The following is an 18,385-nucleotide window of genomic DNA, read 5'->3' as shown; positions in this document are numbered from 1 at the left end:
CCCTTGCAAATATATCTGCCAAGGCTTGCCAAATAGCACTGGCATCAATACGGCTAAGAGCCACAGTTTCTGGCCAGCGAGTTGCAAAGTCTACAATAGTCAATATATATTGTTTCCCCCTCGGGGTTTTATTCAGCAAGGGCCCCACCACATCAACAGCCACTCTCTTGAAAGGGGTGCCAATCACAGGTAGAGGCTGAAGTGGGGCGTTACCCTTATCCAGGGCCCTCCCCACAGTCTGTCATACCTCGCAGGACTGGACAAACCTGGCAATGTCTTTGCCCATCCCCTCCCAATAAAACTGCTGTCTCAGCTGGTCTTTGGTTGTTTTTACTCCCCAATGGCTGCCGGGGTGATCATGGGTGAGGCTCATGAGTTGGAGGCGATGTTGGACCGGTACCACCAACTGACGACGCGGCTTCCAACCACTCTGGTCACCTGGTCGAAGGGACTCACGATACAGCAGGCCTCTGTCCATCACGAACTGGGATTGGGTGACTGCGCTGAGGGGAAGATTCTTCCTTGCCTATTCATGGGCTTCCTCAAGACTTGTATCTTCCTCTTGCTCCTTCTGGAAAGCAGCCGAGGTCACTAGAGGAGACTACATCCTTAGGTGTTGCCACAACTTCTGAAGGAGTCACTGGTGCAGATTCAGCTGGCTGCAGCTTCTTAGTCTGGCTGCAGGTTAACATCCCTATGTAGTCTCCGGCACATCTGCCAAGTTCCTCTGGAACGTCTGCAAAGTCTTTCAGGAACTGCATGTCTTTCAGGAACTCCCTCTCGGTCAGCCTCAGGTTCTGCAGACTGTAGCTCATGTTCTTTTGGTTCCTGGAGCACATGCTCTGCTAAATCTTCTCCCACAAACATGGCCACTGGGGTATAATCATGCACAGCAGCTTTCCAAAGTCCATTCCAACCTTTATAGGTAATCGGTACCTGGGCGACAGGCAGCACAATACCTTCTGCTTTGTGCAGGCGCCTTACCCTCCTTTCTTCTCCCGGGAGGAGGTACTTGGGATCGATAAGAGAGCGATGCATTGTAGTCAGGAGAGAAGCAGTATCTTGCCAAGCAGCAACTTCACAGCCATCCACCATGACCTTCTTCCGGTGGTGCTGGGGAATATACTCTGGATCAAATGCAGGCGGAGTAATCTGAGGCCTCTCTGCGATCATGTGGTGCATGTCAGTCCCGGCCTCGGGGCACTTATTCCAAAAGTGGCCCAACTGGTTGCACGTAAAGCATCAGCACCTTCTTCTCCACCGTGGGCGGCTTCCCACCAGCACTTGGGAAAACAGGTTGCTGTTGCTGGGATGGCTGTCCTTTATCTTCTGGCTGCTTTCTGGACCAGGGTGGGGACTTAGGAAACTCCCTCTTATGCCAGTCCCAATTAATGCTGTACCTCTGCCCTCTGTAGGCTTCAGCCAATCGCTCCGCCCACTGGCCTGCTTCTTGAAGGGTAGGACTCTTGTCCACAAGTGGGCACCGAATGTGCTCAGGAAGAAGATTCAGGAACTGGTCAATGCACATTAGGGCCTTGACATCAGCCAGGGTCTTGGCTTCTGCAACTTCCATCCACGCCATAGGCTTTTCCCAGTCTGTGCATTAACTGTGGGTAGGACTCTACCTTTAAGCCTGATCTCTCTGAAGCGCTTTCGGGCCCCTTCCTTGGTGAATCCCACTCTCTCTTACTCTTTGCTTGAACAGCTTGTAATCTGTTCTCTCTTCGCCTTCCATCTGGCCGGACACTGAAGCCAGGACACCACTCAAGTGTGGTCTCAGCTTTTCCATATACTGCTCTGGGGGGACCTTGTAGTCAATGCAGACTTGTTCAAAATTCTGCAGGAAGGCCTTGATGTCCTCTCCTTCCTTGGACAAGGGGTACTTCCGACGGTCCTCTTTCACCGTGACATCTGGAGGAGGCAGACCCTTTGAGAGCTTAGCCATCTCAAGCTCATGCCTCATTCTCTCTTTTTCCAGCTCTATTTTCTCTAGTTCAAGGTCTGCCTGCTTAAGTTGCAGCTGGAGACGCAAGACCTCTTCACTCGGGGGCTCCATTGTTCTGGCTGTCTCATCCTTCTCAGACATGGCCCCAGCAGCCCTTTCTTGGGTCTTGCTTCCATCCTCTTATTTTGTCTTCCCATTTCATAGGAGCATGCACTACCTATTCTAGCCTCACTATCCGGTTGACCCGACAGCTAAAACATAAACAAAACCTCCTTTCAGCACACCTTTACCAGACCTTTACTTAGACTTGCAAGCACCTTCAGCAAATGTGGCTTCCTTAAACCAAAGCAAAAAAAGTTTTTTCCCCATCAAAACCAAATGTCACTCTGCCTTACCAGGGTCCACAATTAGTCCATCCCACCACTACAGCCACCATGTCATGCCTCAGGTAGGGTGGGCCACCTTATGCTGCCACCACTCTGGGATTTAGGGCCCCTTGAGAAGGCCCAGAGTACCCCTCCAACCCTTTTGACCTCCGTTGGCCAATAAACAGGTGTGAGGACCCAGCAGAGTAACAACAAACAAAATAATTTATTTACAAGGAGGTCAGTTAATCAAACAACAAACAAACAAACAAGGTGCCTTAGCAACAATAGATGGATGAAAGTAAAATAAACAAAAGGCCCTAGCATGACTGAACTCACTGTCCCTCTGTCTACCAGGCCTGTCTTCTCACCCTACCTGGATTAGGGCCTCTCCCCCTAGCAGAGACCTCCTCTGGTCAGCGCCCTGGGAGAAAGAACACAGGCTTTTTTCCTCCCAGACTTATATAGCACCAGCCCCCTGTATTCTGATTGGCCAAAAAGGGTGCCAAAATGGCCCAGGGGCTTCTGGGAATTGTAGGCAGGCCTACTCCCACAGCTAGGCCTTCCTAGCACAGCCAGATCATGACACAGCATGTCACATTGAGTGTTCCAGGGTCCTCAGATGAGTCCTGGGCCACTTCATCAGCACTTCCCTGGGTAAATCTTCCTTGGCCCAGCACTCACATTAATGTTATTTTGTTGTTGCAGCCAGGGCCGGCATCAGCACATCTTGAGGTGGGGTAGCTGCTGGGGCCCAAGGTTTCTGGCAGTGCCCACTGCTGCCAGTACCCCCTGCCCATTCACTTGCTAGTGCTCCATTATCCATACTCTCTGCTGCATATGCTGGTCAGTGCCACTGAGGAAATGTCTGCAGGCAACTGTGAACATGGGCAGTGCTTGTGAGCAGATGAAAGAAGGGCACGCAAGCAGGTGGGTTGGAGGGAAGGAGGGCATTAGTGCTTAGTAGTGGGCAGAGGAAAGGAGAAGGGCCCTGAGAACTCTCTGCATCAGCCCCTCCAATACTCGGAACAGGCCCCAGTTGTAGATGCTCCATGCTTTCCAGTATCCTTCACCACCAGGCTCCACAACACTGGCTAACTTCCCTCTTTGCATCCCCATGCTCCCAGGTTAAGTGCAGCCAAGTAGACCATCCTACCATCTCCCAGCCTGTTTTGTGAGCCAGTTTGGTGTACTGGTTGAGAGCAGTGGGACTCTAATCTGGAGAACTGAGTTTGAGTCCCCACTCCTCCACTTGTAGCCAGCTGGGTGACCTTGGGTCAGTCACAGCTCTTTCGGAGGGCTCTCAGGGTGATTGTTGTGGGGATAATAATAACATACTTTGTAAACCGTTCTGAGTGGGCATTAAGTTGTCCTGAAGGGTGGTTTATCAATCAAATGCTGTTGTTGTTCTTAGTATTAGTATTTGGGTCCTGGCTTCACAGCACACAGAATACCTGCTGTTACTAATTGTGGGGTAATTGATGGTTGTTGTGGGTTTTCCGGGCTGTATTGCCGTGGTCTTGGCATGCCAAGACCACGGCAATACAGCCCGGAAAACCCACAACAACCATCGTTCTCCGGCCGTGAAAGCCTTCGACAATACATCGAACACCTCTGTGGGGTAATTGCCTGCATCTGTCTACCTTAGGTAAAATTGTGTCAACCATGGTAAGGAACATAGTAGTACAGATACAAAAAAGAAAATACTTTACTCGCTAAGAAATTAAATTGAACAATTCACTTCCAGTTGATGTAATGATGGTCACAACACAAGCATGGATGGCTTAAAAAGGGATATCCCCATATTCATGGAGAAGAGGTCCATGGGACCTTAAGGGAGCCTCCATGGTCAGCGGAAGCAACCCTCTGAATACCGGAGCTAGGAGGAAGCATCAAGGGGAAGGTTTTGCTCTCTATGCCCAGTTTGCTGGCCCTACAGGGCAACTGGTTGGCTACTGTGTGAAACAGGCTGCTGGACCTGATGGACAACTGCTCTGATCCTGCAGAGCTCTTTATGATAACAGAGACTTGCTATTTTGCTAATACGATACCCAGTACTAAGTAAACTGACACAAACTGGCAGTATATTAGTAAACATAAATAGCACAGTACATTGCACTATATTTTCCCCCTGGTGACCCGTAGAATAACAATACTATTTTGTTTTACTGGTTTGAAAAACAAAAAGCACACAGCTTCTCCTACAACTTCCCCTTGCCTTGAGCCCCATCCCATTGTGGCCAGTCAACCTGTGGCTTGTACTTTCTCATTTGGCTGCAGGAGTCCAGAGCTGCTGCTCTGTATAATTCAGCTTCTTGTCTGCCAAACTCTTCTGTGGGTTGCTTTGCTCCATGTTTACTTGGCCGTCCATCACTGAGGCTTGTTCCTTTCAGCTAATCTAAAACAGCAGCTTCCATTGTGTTTCAGATCAAAAACTTCTGGGTTTTAAGTGCTTCCCTCTAAGGCAGATAATAGAAGGCAGCTATTTTTTGCTTGCTATGAGATGGTAATTACATAAGTTTTAAAAACATGGGTAAAAATAATTATAATTATGGTATAAACAACACAATATCTATACATCCATTTTTTTATCTGAAAAACTGGAATTTTTTCCTGTTGTTTCTCCCAGTGAATTTTAATCAGTGTTAAATGAATTTGGGGGTTGAAGGGCTGATAGGATCTCAATAGTTGTCTAACCAGCCTTTTGCTGAAACCAGTCACTTTCGTTTCAGCTTTAGCCTAAATCAGAATGTCAGACTTTTTGAAAGAGCAGTGGCTGAGTCAGGGTCATCTCTCAGTTGGAGAGGAAAAAAATAGTAATTTTATTTTTAGACAAAATGTTTCTGATAATCATATTCCTGTTCAATGAGAACAGGAAACCTTGAAGCAGAATTTCTTTAAAACAACTCCATTTTCTTTTCAGAAGCGTACATAGTAATTTTCAGCGCAATCCTAGGAAGAGTTACTCCAGTCTAAGCCCATTGAAGTCAATGAGCTTAGATGGGAGTATTTCTGTTTAGGGGTACAGTTTGTCTGTGTTTGCTGGTTTGAATAATCTTAGGAACAAAACAGGAAAAAATCAACCCATCAGAGTGTGCCTTCATTATGTTCCCCAAATGTATTCAAAAGCATCTTTAGTTTCCTCCTCCCAATCTTCTCCCCCAGAGCTCAGTTTCTTCAAATTTCCCCCAAGAGTGTATTTTTCTACTCAGTTACTAATATACTGAATTCTGTTGACCTGAAAAACAAATAAATTAACATGTCTGAACCCTGCAGTAAATAGCCATTTCTTGTTACCCAGGAAAAAGGTGAACAATAATAGCAATCTTTGTAGTCCCCAGGTACTGGTGGTAGATTTGGCAATAGATCCTCTCATAATGCTGAACATTATCTCTGGTGGGTCCTTGAATGCTGCTGGAAATCTCATATGCTTCTACTACCTATTGACTAATATTTGACTCTGCTAAAATCACAGTTCCTATTTTCTCTCTGTTTTTTCTTTTGGGGAATGCCTTTTAAAAATTGTCATGTCTCAGGTGCTATAATTGTACTTCGTCCAAAGGATTCAGTTCACTTGCAGGGTCTCTTAAGAGGTAAATCTCTGAAAGGTACAAGTAATAATGGTTGCAGCAGCATCTTGCCTGTTGAATACATGCATATACATTTAGGCTTATGAACATTAAGGCACCATACTGCCCCACCCCTTACTGTATATTTTGAACTGTTGAAAACACATTGTGTAGGACAATTATGCTTTTCTACTTCACTTTAACCACACTCTTGGCTTTTATAACAGGAGGAAAAGCTACTGCAAAATATATTAATAGACCATTCAGCAGATTGAGTAAAATCATCTGCAGGTTGAGACAGATGTATGTGTACAGATAATAACAGTGTTGAATCAAGTGTATCCCTATTGTGATCTCTGAAAGATTGAAGTGTAGGGAATGTGTCCTGTTGTAACCATAGTTCATACTTAAAATATGTATCTTATAGGTAGGGGCTGAGAAAAGACTCCTTGCATTCCACTCCAAGCAACCACCGATGAGGTGTCAAAGAATTTGGGGTGGGGTGGGGAAGAGTTTTAACAATCCCAGAATGAAGTTATGACCGGATTTCCCTTTGGGTCAGAGAACCCAGGACTGGATGCAACTGGAGAAGGCTCAGCACCAGAAAGGAGAAGAGGACCCAGAAAGTGAGAAAAACCTTGAGAAACAAAGATTATTTAACAAATACTGCAAAAAACAGCATCTTTGGGTGAGTGATTCCTTCCAGTCCAGATGGTGTGGTAGTCTAGCTGTGAGCCCATCCTTGCTACTAGTCCAGAGTCCTGCTTCAGCTGGTTGCTCACTGATGTACTTCGCTTGGCTTTCTGGGTGACTCTGAAATTTCCTTCACAGTCACTGTGGGAAAGGGGGTAACTCCTATCTTAGTGTGTGTTCCCAAAGTTAATAAAGTCTGGCATAAAGTGATTGAAAATAAACTGATGGAAGGGAGAGGGAGATCATATAATAGATTCAAAATAGTTTTAAAAGATATTTAGAAGTATATTTTCAGAGTAAAACACTACTGATACAGGATACAATACAGCATCAGAAGGAAGCATTGTAGAATATATATCCTAAAGAGTGTAGAGAGATAAATTCTTAGTACTTAAGTTAGCAGAGTTCAGCAGAAATTGCACATTGGATATAACGAGAACAAACACACACTCTAGTTTAGCTCTGAAAATAGTTTACTACATAAAGGATAAAATTAGGGTTACATTGGTAGAAAATAAGAAATAGCTAACGGACTATATCTTTACTAGAAGGTAAACTCAAGACTTAGAGCACAAAACTGTTACATCCTTAGGCAGATCTTAGACAGAACAAAGAGCAATAAAACTTCAGTATACATCTTCACTTAATTGCTCCCTCCCAATAAACCTGTTGTCCAATGGAGAATCCTAATTCTACTTCATTAAGAATAGTGACTCCCCTTTCTCTGGCAGGAATCCTTACTCGAGGCCTAAGTGGTTATATGCAAAAGTTTACTAACACAAACCGTTTAACTCTTTCATGACTGAAATGAAAACACTTGCTAAATCCCAACAAAGAGACCTGAGGGGAGAGCTTTAAGCAAACCATAAGTAGTGCAGAATAAAACAGGAATCTAGTAGTACCTCAAAGACGAAAAACATTTATTCCAGTATAAGCTTTTGTGAGTCAGAGCTCACTTCTTCTGATATACAAGACTGTGAAACCATTAAGATGATTACGTGCACAACAGAAAACCAGGCTGGGGTGGGGGAAGAATGCTACAAAGAGAGATCAGTTTAAAACAAGATCCAATACAAAGTGTAATCACTTCACTCAGAATAGGTGTGACACACTCCCGGCTGTAGTTAGATAGGGAAAATGTAGAATCTACTGCAGGATGAAGTAAGAAGAGTACAGGTGGCTCATATCCAGCACTTCAAAAAATAACAACTGGAAAGTGCCAAAACCCAAAAACAATAGAGGATATCCAAGGCAGGTAAGACACTTCAACAGAGAAAACTATAGGACTCGGATCTTGCTCTTTGACTGCAGCCCAACACAGCTGAAACTATCCTCATGGTAGGAAACAACAATTTGACAGAGTGTATTGACAGTGTTACTAGAGTACATAATACACACGACATGGTAAAGCACTGGAGTCAGTGGGCCTAGAAGGAGAATGTAACTCTACCTACAATATTGTTAAAGTACCATATACAACATCTGTTTGGACACAGGCAATTTGATACACAGGGTATCCATATTGCAGAGTCAAACATTTCAGGTGTTCTAAAAACTGTGCTTGTTACAGAACATGTTGTCACAGTGGAAATGTTTTTACAACTTTTCCTAACAGGTAAGCACCAATTTAAACAGCGTGTACTAGTGAATATTCACCAGCATAACAACTTAAACAGTGTGTATTAGTGAATATTCACCAGCATAATAACACATTTCCTTTTGATATGTGGGAGTCAATTTAAAAATTCCACCGAGATGTTAGATTGTTTTCAGCTTCAGGGAACAGCGTATGATGTTTAATTTTAAAAAATTCTATTTAACTTACAGTAAAAAGAGGGGGCATAGTGTAACATAAAAAGAAAAAAAATGCAAAATATATAAAGAACAGATAGTAATTTTTACTTGTACTATCTCAGGTGTCCCCAAACTTTTTGAGCCTGTGGGCACCTTTGGAATTCTGATCCAGGGTGGTGGGTGTAACCACAAAATGGCTGCTACAGGATGCTGAGTCAACCAAAAAATGGCAGGGAGAATGCAGTATCTGATAGTAACTCTTCAACATGTCAGGCAGAAGCTCTGCTTAACAGAACACCCTTTTTAACATATTGTTTAAAAAAATTTTCTTGTTTTCACACAGCTTATCTTCTGCCACATAGTGAAGATCCTTGTGCTGTGGTAACAACTGCTGCAAAAGCAGTATTTGTTTAAATCTGCACAACCAGTAAGATGTTCAGTGGCCAATCAGAAGTGCTGATGGGCAAAAGCCCCACCTAGCCCCACCCACATTTTAAAAACAATTGACAGGCACCATGACACTCCTATGCACCACATCAGAGGCCCCTGCTGTATCTAATAGTAAGGTAGGGGGTTTCTGCCAATCATGAAAACAGCACAACTAGGCCACACACAGATAATTGAGGGAGGGTTCAACTTACTGTGGGGATTCCCCAAGCATTTTGTAAATTAATTTTAAAAAAAGACACCACCACCCCCATCCAAATTGACCAAGTAAGGACTCCAGAATGGACCAAATGTTAAGAACAGCTATCAGTTAAATGAATAATAAAGACGACAGAAATCAACTTGCTCAGGCTACCCAAAGAGCTTAGAATACTTCTTTTAAAGGGTAAAGTGGAATTTCCAGATTACTCCCCACCCTCAGTCACTGTAACTAGTAGCATATAGGTGTGAATTGCCTTCCTCCCCTTAGCCACTCTGCTGGCCGTGGATCTATTGGGTGTCTGCGCCAGGTTTGTTTGTTCAGGCCTTCTGCTGATTCATCACTTTGTTATTATGGTAGCTTAATAGTTTCATTTGTTTCGTTGCTCCTGATGTCATAATTAAATTCCCCCCTCCTGATAATCTGCTATTTTATGGAGTTGGGACGATACTGATTTCTTTATATTGCTGCTTCTATTTGCTTTCATTTTGCTTTTGTTCTGCTTTTTATCTCACACGCGAAAAGTATTTTATTTATAAATATTGTTATTTTTCGTTTGCTGGGATGGTTTTTAATTTGTTTGATATTTTTAAAATATTGCCTTATGCTTTGTGCTGACCCAAGAGCCTCGCGGTTGACGAAAAGAGCGTACAAGTTTAAAGGATAAGCAATAAACCAAATGGCTAGCCACGTTATAACAAGGCTACTCAGAGAGAAGGCAGGGGTACCTACATCCGGGTTGGGATAGAGAAGACACCTTCTAGGAAATTATATATATGTACATTGTCTAAAAGATAAACCTTAAAGCAGCCTCCTGAAGACGCAATGTGTACCAGAAGGGAGAAAAACTGGAGAAGCGAAATCGGCTCAGAGAATCCTGGAGGAGGGCAAACGAGCTTTCCAATCAACTGCCGAGATTCCTCAGGGGCCCCTTTGATTTGTGAATTCCTACTGGCCAGTCATATTCCATTCTGATTGGTGAAAGAAGCGACCAATGACAGCTTTTGATTCTAAGGCGGAGCCGTTGGAACGGTGATTGCGCCTACTCTATAAGTTTTCTCCCTTACGTACCATCAGGGGGCGCTGCGAGATAGCGGCTTCATACAGCTTGCCTCCGGAAGCTGTTTATGTTTTCCTTTTAGTGCTCTCTATGGTTGCCCTTCCCCCATTGGCGCTTGAAGGGGCGGAAAGGGAGGGGAGGTGCGTTTTGAACAGTGCGCGCTGCTATTGGTTAATCTTCCCATTTGGCCCACTAGGATGGTGGAGGGGTTGCTTTAGTTAAGCCCGCCTTAGCCCGCCATCTTGCTGCTTGTTGGGTAGGTGGCAGAGTTGTACTTTTCCTGGTGAAAGGGCTCTAGTCATGCCGCATTATCAGACGTGGGAGGAATTCACTCGCGCTGCCGAGAAGCTGTACTTGTCCGATCCTATGAAGGTACCCGACAGTGGGAAGGGTTGTTTGTGGTATGTGGAACCGGATGCTAATCTGGAAGCTGGGTGGGGTCAGTAGGGCTTGGCTCGAAGAGCTGCGAGAGCAAAGATGGGGCGGATGAAAATATCCTCTTCCGGTATGTGTGAGTTCTGAGAGCGCTTGCCTTGTATTGCGTTTCTCCTTTTGCACTTAAAGTTCTATCTGTGAATAAAACATCCAGTTGTTCTGGAGTTGCCATGAATTGAAGGGTCGAGATGTATGTATGTCAGCTTTTCCTCTTCTAAGTCTGAAAAACAGTTTCTAACATTTTTCTGTTGTTAGGACTGCTTTCTACCTGGAAAGGGGTGGGGGGAAACATCTGAAACCAACATAGAATACGTTCCCTAGGCTAGGAAAGGTATGACTAAGTCCAAAAGGATGCCTGCGTGGTATCTTTGAGTTCTTTGAGAAAGTGAACAAACATGTAGATAATGATGACCGGGTAAATATTATATACTTGATCTTTCAAAAGGGTTTTGACAAGGTAACTCATTAAAGATTACTAAATATGCTTAGCAGTTCAGGGATAAAGACAGTTCCTTTTATGGATTAAAAATTGGCCAAATGAAAGGAAGCAGAGTAGGAATAAATGGATAGTTCTCTCAATGGAAGGAAGTAAGCAGTGGGATCCCACTGTTCATAAATTATCTGGAATTGGAGGTGAGCACTGTAGTGTCCTACTTTGCAGATAACACAGAATTGTTCAGGATGTGCAAAAGGGTGAAGACCTCCAGGTGGGTCTCTGCAAATTAAGTGAGGGGACAGCAGTGTAAAGTGATGTAGGTAAGTGTAAAGTGGAACAAAAAATTCCAACTTCAGATATGGTGCAGCCACATTTGAAATACTCTGTGTGGTTCTGGTCACTGTATCTCAAAAAGGACACTACAGAGATGAAAAAGTACAGAAGAGACCAACCAAGATGATTAGGGGGTTGAAGCACCTTTCTTATGAGGAAAGGTGGAAGAGTCTGGGACTTTTAAATTTAGAAAAGGGGTGAAAAGAGAGGTTTATGCATGGAGTAGAGGGAGTGGACAGAGAGAACTTTTTCTTCATCACCCAAAATGGTAGAACTCAAGGGCATTCAATAAAGCTGATGAGCAGTAGATTCAGTGTGGACAAAAGGAACAATTTTTTGCTCAAGAAGTGACTAAAATGTGTACTTTCCTGCCATCACATGTATTGATGGCCACAGACATAGACCACTTTAAAAGGGGATTAGACAGAGGGGAGGATAGGTCTATCGGTGGCTACTTGCCATGGTAAATAAAGGGAACCTCCACATTCAGAGGTAGTAAGCCTCTGAATTCAAGTTCAAGGAGGCAACATCAGAGGAGGTCTTTGGCCTCTGTTGTTGGCTCTCCAGAGTAACTGGTTGGCCTCTGTGTGAGAGAGGATGCTGGACTAGCTGGACCACTGGTTTGATACAGCAGGACTCTTTTTGTTTTCTTAAAGGATTGTTGACCAAGCTTTTTTTTTTTTAATATATTATTTTATCAAAGTAAAAAAAGGGATACAGAAAGAAAAAAAGGGGGGAAGGGGAAAATTGATGACCAAGCTTTCGTTGGTGTTTGAGGGTCCTGTAACCTGTGTCATCTTGCTACATGTATTGTCGAAGGCTTTCACGGCCGGAGAACGATGGTTGTTGTGGGTTTTCCGGGCTGTATTGCCATGGTCTTGGCATTGTAGTTCCTGACGTTTCGCCAGCAGCTGTGGCTGGCATCTTCAGAGGTGTAGCACCAAAAGACAGAGACATCTCTGACATCTCTGTCTTTTGGTGCTACACCTCTGAAGATGCCAGCCACAGCTGCTGGCGAAACGTCAGGAACTACAATGCCAAGACCATGGCAATACAGCCCGGAAAACCCACAACAACCATCTTGCTACATGATTAAATAAAAGCATTTGTATTCTTCATTTGGCCATACGCTTCCAAATGGGCATGATCGTGTAAAGTGTGAATGCCCATGAAGTTGGTAGAATCTCTTACTTGACTTTTCAGTGTAAAATTAGTCAAAAACTTTGCAACACAATTTTTCTGTAACTTTTTACGTTGTGTGAAAGCCCTTTTTTAATGGAAAATGTTTATCCTCGGATTAATAAAGGACTGTATTGCGTGCTTTAATGGAAGGCATTCTGAGGGCCTCATATTTTTTTTTCAAATGTGTATGTTTAGGTCAAGGAATTGATAGTACTATGTGTAAACTAACCTTGCTTTAGGGTGTTGGGATGTGTTTGAGTGCATCCCTTGTAAGGCTGTTCCTGCGTGGACAGACTGATACAGAGGATGTCCTTGGATCATTGTGATCCTTCTAAGATGAGTTTAAACCATAATCCAGGTGATTACAAGAAGCTGCATGGAAATAGGAGTCATTGCTATTTGGTTTTCTTCTTGGTGTAACTTAAATTCATTTCTAGCTAGCTATTATTCAAATGTGCTGTCTTGGTATGGGGTGGACGATTTGAAGTATGGTTCTGGAGCCTGATCTCATCAGATCTCAGAAGCTAAGCAGGGTTGGCCTTGGTTAATAATTGGGTGGGAGACTCCCAACAAAGACCAGTGGTGCAAAGGCAGACCATGGCAAACCACCTTTGTTAGTCTCTTGCCGAGAAAACTTAGCCAGGGGTTGCTACAAGTCAATTATAACTTGAGGGCAGGATTTAATTTCTGCTGCCAATGCAATTATATTTACTTAAAGGCTGTAACATAGTTGGGTATTTCAGCCTTATGTAATGATTGATTCTTCAGGTATAGTTATATTCAATACTGTTTTTCAAAAAAGGGTAGAAAAGTTTGTCTTGAATATGAATTATCAAATTTGTTGGGTGTAAAAAGTCAAAGACTGTTATTTTCAGACTTGCATGATGTGCTGCTATTCTAGGATTTTACTGCTCCTGGAAAGTCTTTCCAAATTCCTACTGAATTCTTGGATAGCTTCATATCCTGTAAGACAGTAGTCTTCAACCCTTCCAGACCCAGGCTGCCATTTAATTTCAAGGCAGTGGTGTGGACCCACTAAGCTGCAAGCATGTAGGAAGAAGAAAAAACAGAATTCTTCCAGTCACATGACAGAAGGGGAACAGGATTATGATCTTGCCAGCATTGAGGCCAGGGCAGAGGGCTGCAAACCAAGGGAGACAGGGACAGGAAACTTAATCCAAGTACCAGGAGGTGTACCACGGGGAGGAACAAGCCAGCAGTAGATGCCATAGAGGAATTGTCTCTATTGCTGAGGGCTATGCCTTGCTGTCCTGCAAGACAACAAAGCAGACTATTATGAATCACAGTGGTTTGCTTTGTTGCTGTCCTGCAAGCACCTGCCCTAAAACATTCTGTGTTCTTGTGTTTAATTTGGTGTTTAAGACACTATTCTCCAGTGCAGCTTTTTAAAGGTAAACCCAAATGTAGGTTTGGATTTTTTTTACAATAATTGTTAAGCCTGAGAGCCAAATTATTTCCTTAAATAAAAAACATTTCTGAAACTTTTGGATAGTGTTGGATTAAGGTAAGTTTGTACATAAACAGTTGCCTGGATGTTTGAAATCTATCAGTAAAGGGATAGGAAGGGACAATGAACTTTACTACTATTGCTGTAAATATTGAAGAACCATAGACTCCACTACTTTTGCTATAAGAATGATCCTACTAGGTAGTTTCTATGTTGTTTAGCTTATGCTCTATTTTGGCATTTCCTCAGCTCTGTATTGGGTTTCTGCAAGTCTTTATAATCATAGCAAATTTGGATGTATATGCTAATTTTGTGTTTTAATAATAACAGTAACAACAACATTTGATTTATATACCTCCCTTTAGGATGACTTAACACCCACTCAGAATGGTTTACAAAGTATGCCATTATTATCCCCACAACAACAATCACCTTGTGAGGTGGGTGGGGCTGAAAGAGCTCTTAGAAGCTGTGACTGACCCAAGGTCACCCAACTGGCTTCAAGTGGAGGAGTGGGGAGTCAAACCTGGTTCAGATTAGAGTCCCGTGCTCTTAAACGCTACACCAAACTGTCTCTTATTGAAATGTCTTTGATATTGACTGTACTGACTCACACTTTGTAATTTGCCTTGAGTCTCAGTAAGAAAGGCAGAGTTTAAATAATGTATATAAATAAATATAGGCAAATTGGATGGGAAAGCATTATTTTGGTATTCTAAAAAAACAACAGAGAGTGCTCATTAACAGTAAAGAGGTATGTATGGGCAGATGAGCTAGTTTTAAAAAAATCACAGAGTAGGCTTATAACTCATACATACTTGGTTTCAAAACTGGGTTAAAGGAATTGGCTGTCATGTTTTAAAGTTGCTTTGTGAAAGCAATAGCTGTACAGATGTTATTTATAACACAAAATGGTGACTGTCATTTCAGGTACGTGTGGTACTCAAATACCGGCACTGTGATGGAAATCTTTGCATCAAAGTAACAGATGATGTAGTTGTAAGTAAAATGTTTGCACCATGCTCATCACTTTTAGTTTACCGTTTATGTGTGAATTTCTTGCCCTGGAGCTGAAAAGTGGGGGAGAGGCTCCTTAACCTATTTCCTTCTCATGTTTGGTTGCTTAAGCTTCTCAAGTTACTTTTTCCATCTGTGAGAAAAATGGTGCAGTATACCCACAACTCTTCCCCTGCACAGGAGCAAAGCAGCTTGAGGTTTTTGAGGATAAAAGGTAATGGGAGTGTAAATGGTTAACTAGCTTTTCTCCCCCATCCTTATCATTACTGTCTTGAAAACTGGTTTTCATTTGAGTGGTGGATTGAAGTGACTATTTACACATCTGCTGGGTATTCTTTTTCTTTTTGGCCCTAAAACTCCATGGAGATGGTGTTTTTGTGGGCTTTTTAACATTTTTTGACATTCAGTGGGTAGGTAGGGAGGAATTTCCAGGAAAACATTATGCCCTTTTTAATTTCTCCATTAACTGTTTGAATCTCTAGAATGACACCTAGTGCCACCTTTTGTTTAAACTCTAACATAGTTGAAACATGGCCCTGCAATATTCAGGAACTGTACTTTTATGTAAGCTCTATGAATGGTCAATGTTTGATTATGCTTTATAGAATGGCTAGCTCCAGTTACAGCACTCTATGTAACTGCAGCTACTTCACTGAGAATGTAAGTACTTGTGTCTGATGGATCAGTAGTCCAGCTCTGCTTCCAACAGTGACTGGCCACATGTCTTTTGAAGTTAAAGTATAAGATATGGAGGACATCGTTGTCTGTTTGCAAAGACATCCAATACTCAGAGGTATATTGCCTCTGAACATGGTGGTTCCATCTAGGTGCCATGTCTAATAGCTGCTATTAGACCTATTCCTTCAGAAACTTTATCCGCTTTGTAAATACTTACAATGCAGCAGAAGTTGCTTGAAGAGAAATGGAATAGAACAGAATGAGAAGAACTAAAATGAAATCGTGAGGTTGGTTGAAAAAAATGTATTCTGAATAGCCTTTCTTCTCAGATCTGTGCTAAATAGAGACGTTGAGTGAACAGCTAAGGAGAGAACAAGAATGTTATGCTTCATTTCTTGCCAACCTGAATGGCTAAGCTTTTAGGCATACTTGACAGGTTTAAACAAAGTTGGTTTGTTTCCAAATCTTATGATGCTTAAGAAGTTGGGTTTGCCAGTTGAGCAACTTTTAAATAGAAAACGTTGGTGTCGCTCATTTGCTGCACTTGAATTCAAACTTGACTGGCTTTAAAGCTTGCAGTGTGCTCTGTTAAAATGGAACGCAGCTGTAGCAACAGGCCATGTTAAGTGATGGCCATCTTGTAAGGAGAAAGTGTTGTAATACTTTCTTCTACCAATGTGAACTGAATTTTTAACAACATGCTCATAAATCTGTCTTCTTATTATGAAGATGGTCACTAGTCTCTTGGAGTCTGCTAATTGAACAGATGTTAAAGATATTTTTAATGGGGAGAAAAATGACCATATGCTTCACTTTCTGATTGGTAAGCAGACATGTTTAATGTTGATGCATTGATTAAAATTGTATAGCAACAGCTAATGCTATGGAAAAGGAGAGGCCAGTAGCTGCTTGTCCTGGGATCCCTTCTTATAGCAGGTGGGATAGGAGAACAAGTATGATAATTAATCTTTTTATGATCAGCCGCATGAGTTAATGATCATAGATAAAGCACATTTTGATGGGCAAGACTTTAGAAATGCTATCTGTAAAAACATGGTTTTTTAAGAATCTGTTGAAACTGTAGCAGTCTTTTTACAACACTTCAGCTTATTAAAGCTTGCTGGTCAGGCTTTGTAAACTGCTTTGAGCAGCCGTTAAGGATAAAAATGTGTTAAATGAATTAATAATGCCACAGTCTTGATACTTCCATGGAGTCAGTCCCAGTGAATTTAGTGCAACTATTGGGAAAGCCTGTGTTGAGTTCAGTTATTTTTCACGATGATTTGAATTCAACTGTCCATACAATTTTTTTCCTAGAGAAAATGTTTAACTTTGCAACTACGAGTCACAGCAATTTAGATCTTGATTCTGTCTTTTTATCTCCAAAATCTGAGAGCACAAAATAAATGGGACCTAACATAGTGCAGTGTCTTTGTTTCTAGTGGAAGCTTTTGTGATGTCTTATATAAGCTAATATCAGACTTCTTTCAGTCTACTTGCACCTAAGATCCTCTCTCTTTTCAAACAGTGTCTTCTCTATAGGACAGACCAGGCTCAAGATGTAAAGAAGATTGAGAAATTCCACAGTCAACTAATGCGACTCATGGTAGCCAGAGAATCCCGCAGTGTTACCATGGACACAGACTGAATAGCTAGAGATACAATGAATGCTCAGTCATCTTTCACGGGAAGAAAACCTCTCTTGGGTTTGGGCAAATTTTGGAACAGAACAAGTGTGGCATCAAGTGGATTAATAGAGTCTAAAGCGGGTTTTGTAAGGATTCCCAGGCTCCGCTTCAAAGTGGCTAGGAGACATTATGCTTTCATAAGAAAGCCTCTGTTTATTTTTTTAATTTGAGCAAGTTAAATGTCTTCTACAGAAAAATCTCCTAGTTAAAGCATGTTAGGCCATATTTGGGCATCTTCATATGTAAATATTGAGTACTCTGTCTAAAAAAAATGAGGAAGCAAGTTGCATTGCAAGATGCCATTAATAGAGAAGGAATTCTGATTACTTGTTCTCGTTGAATATACTTATGTTTGCTAACATAAAAAATTATTCGTTTCTGATGTAAATTTTATATAAATGTTAGTTAATAATAGCATCTTCTGAAATAAGTTAAAATTGCCAACTTACTAATAATTTCATGCATCTGACCTATTGCAATCAGAACTTTTTTCCCTGATTGCTGATTTTTCCATGTTTGTTTATTAGCTATATGCAAAACCATAAATATTTATAGACACAAATTCAGTACACTGCTTGTTGTGGGGTGGTGGTGAATAGATACATACCTCAGAAGTTGAGGCCCATAAATGTCAATTTATTCTGGTTACCTCTTATTTTGCAGCTAAGACATCTGCACAGATATTGGAGCAGCTGTCATGAAGATCAATATCCTATGCTACCCATGGCAAAAGCTGTATGGTTCTTATCTTGTAAACTTTAAATTTCTTATCACAATGTCATTGCTTAATACTAAATTGAAGCCTATGCTGCAGTATTCTGTATTATATGTAATGGTCCCACTATAGATAGTTAAGATTTCTATTGTTCAGAGGTTCTTATTGGTACTAAATCAAGAGATCTATCACAAATGGTCTTTCAACTACTTGCATTCCAGGGAAGCATGTTGCCCTAATGTGATAGAGAAACCAACCTTTAGAGGGTGCTAATACAAGTTGGTATACTGGTGTATTATCTGTCACTTTGGGTAGTGGTTAAAAGAACAGCGAAATAAAATACTTGGCATTGTTGCTTTTC

At 41.9% G+C, this 18,385-nt stretch overlaps 1 protein-coding gene across 1 annotated transcript; it reads left to right on the top strand.

Moving 5' to 3' along the window:
- The first annotated feature begins 10,283 nt into the window (after window positions 1–10,283).
- On the top strand, window positions 10,284–18,385 carry SRP9 (signal recognition particle 9). The gene is made up of 3 exons (XM_054979658.1): window positions 10,284–10,444; window positions 14,857–14,925; window positions 17,150–18,385. The coding sequence occupies exons 1-3, from the start codon at window positions 10,373–10,375 to the stop codon at window positions 17,267–17,269; spliced, it is 261 nt and encodes an 86-aa protein (XP_054835633.1). The 5' UTR covers window positions 10,284–10,372; the 3' UTR covers window positions 17,270–18,385.

Source organism: Eublepharis macularius, chromosome 1, assembly GCF_028583425.1.
Source record: "Eublepharis macularius isolate TG4126 chromosome 1, MPM_Emac_v1.0, whole genome shotgun sequence".
In the NCBI taxonomy this organism is placed as follows: Eukaryota; Metazoa; Chordata; class Lepidosauria; order Squamata; family Eublepharidae; genus Eublepharis; species Eublepharis macularius.
This window is presented reverse-complemented; position numbering and strand designations above follow the sequence as displayed.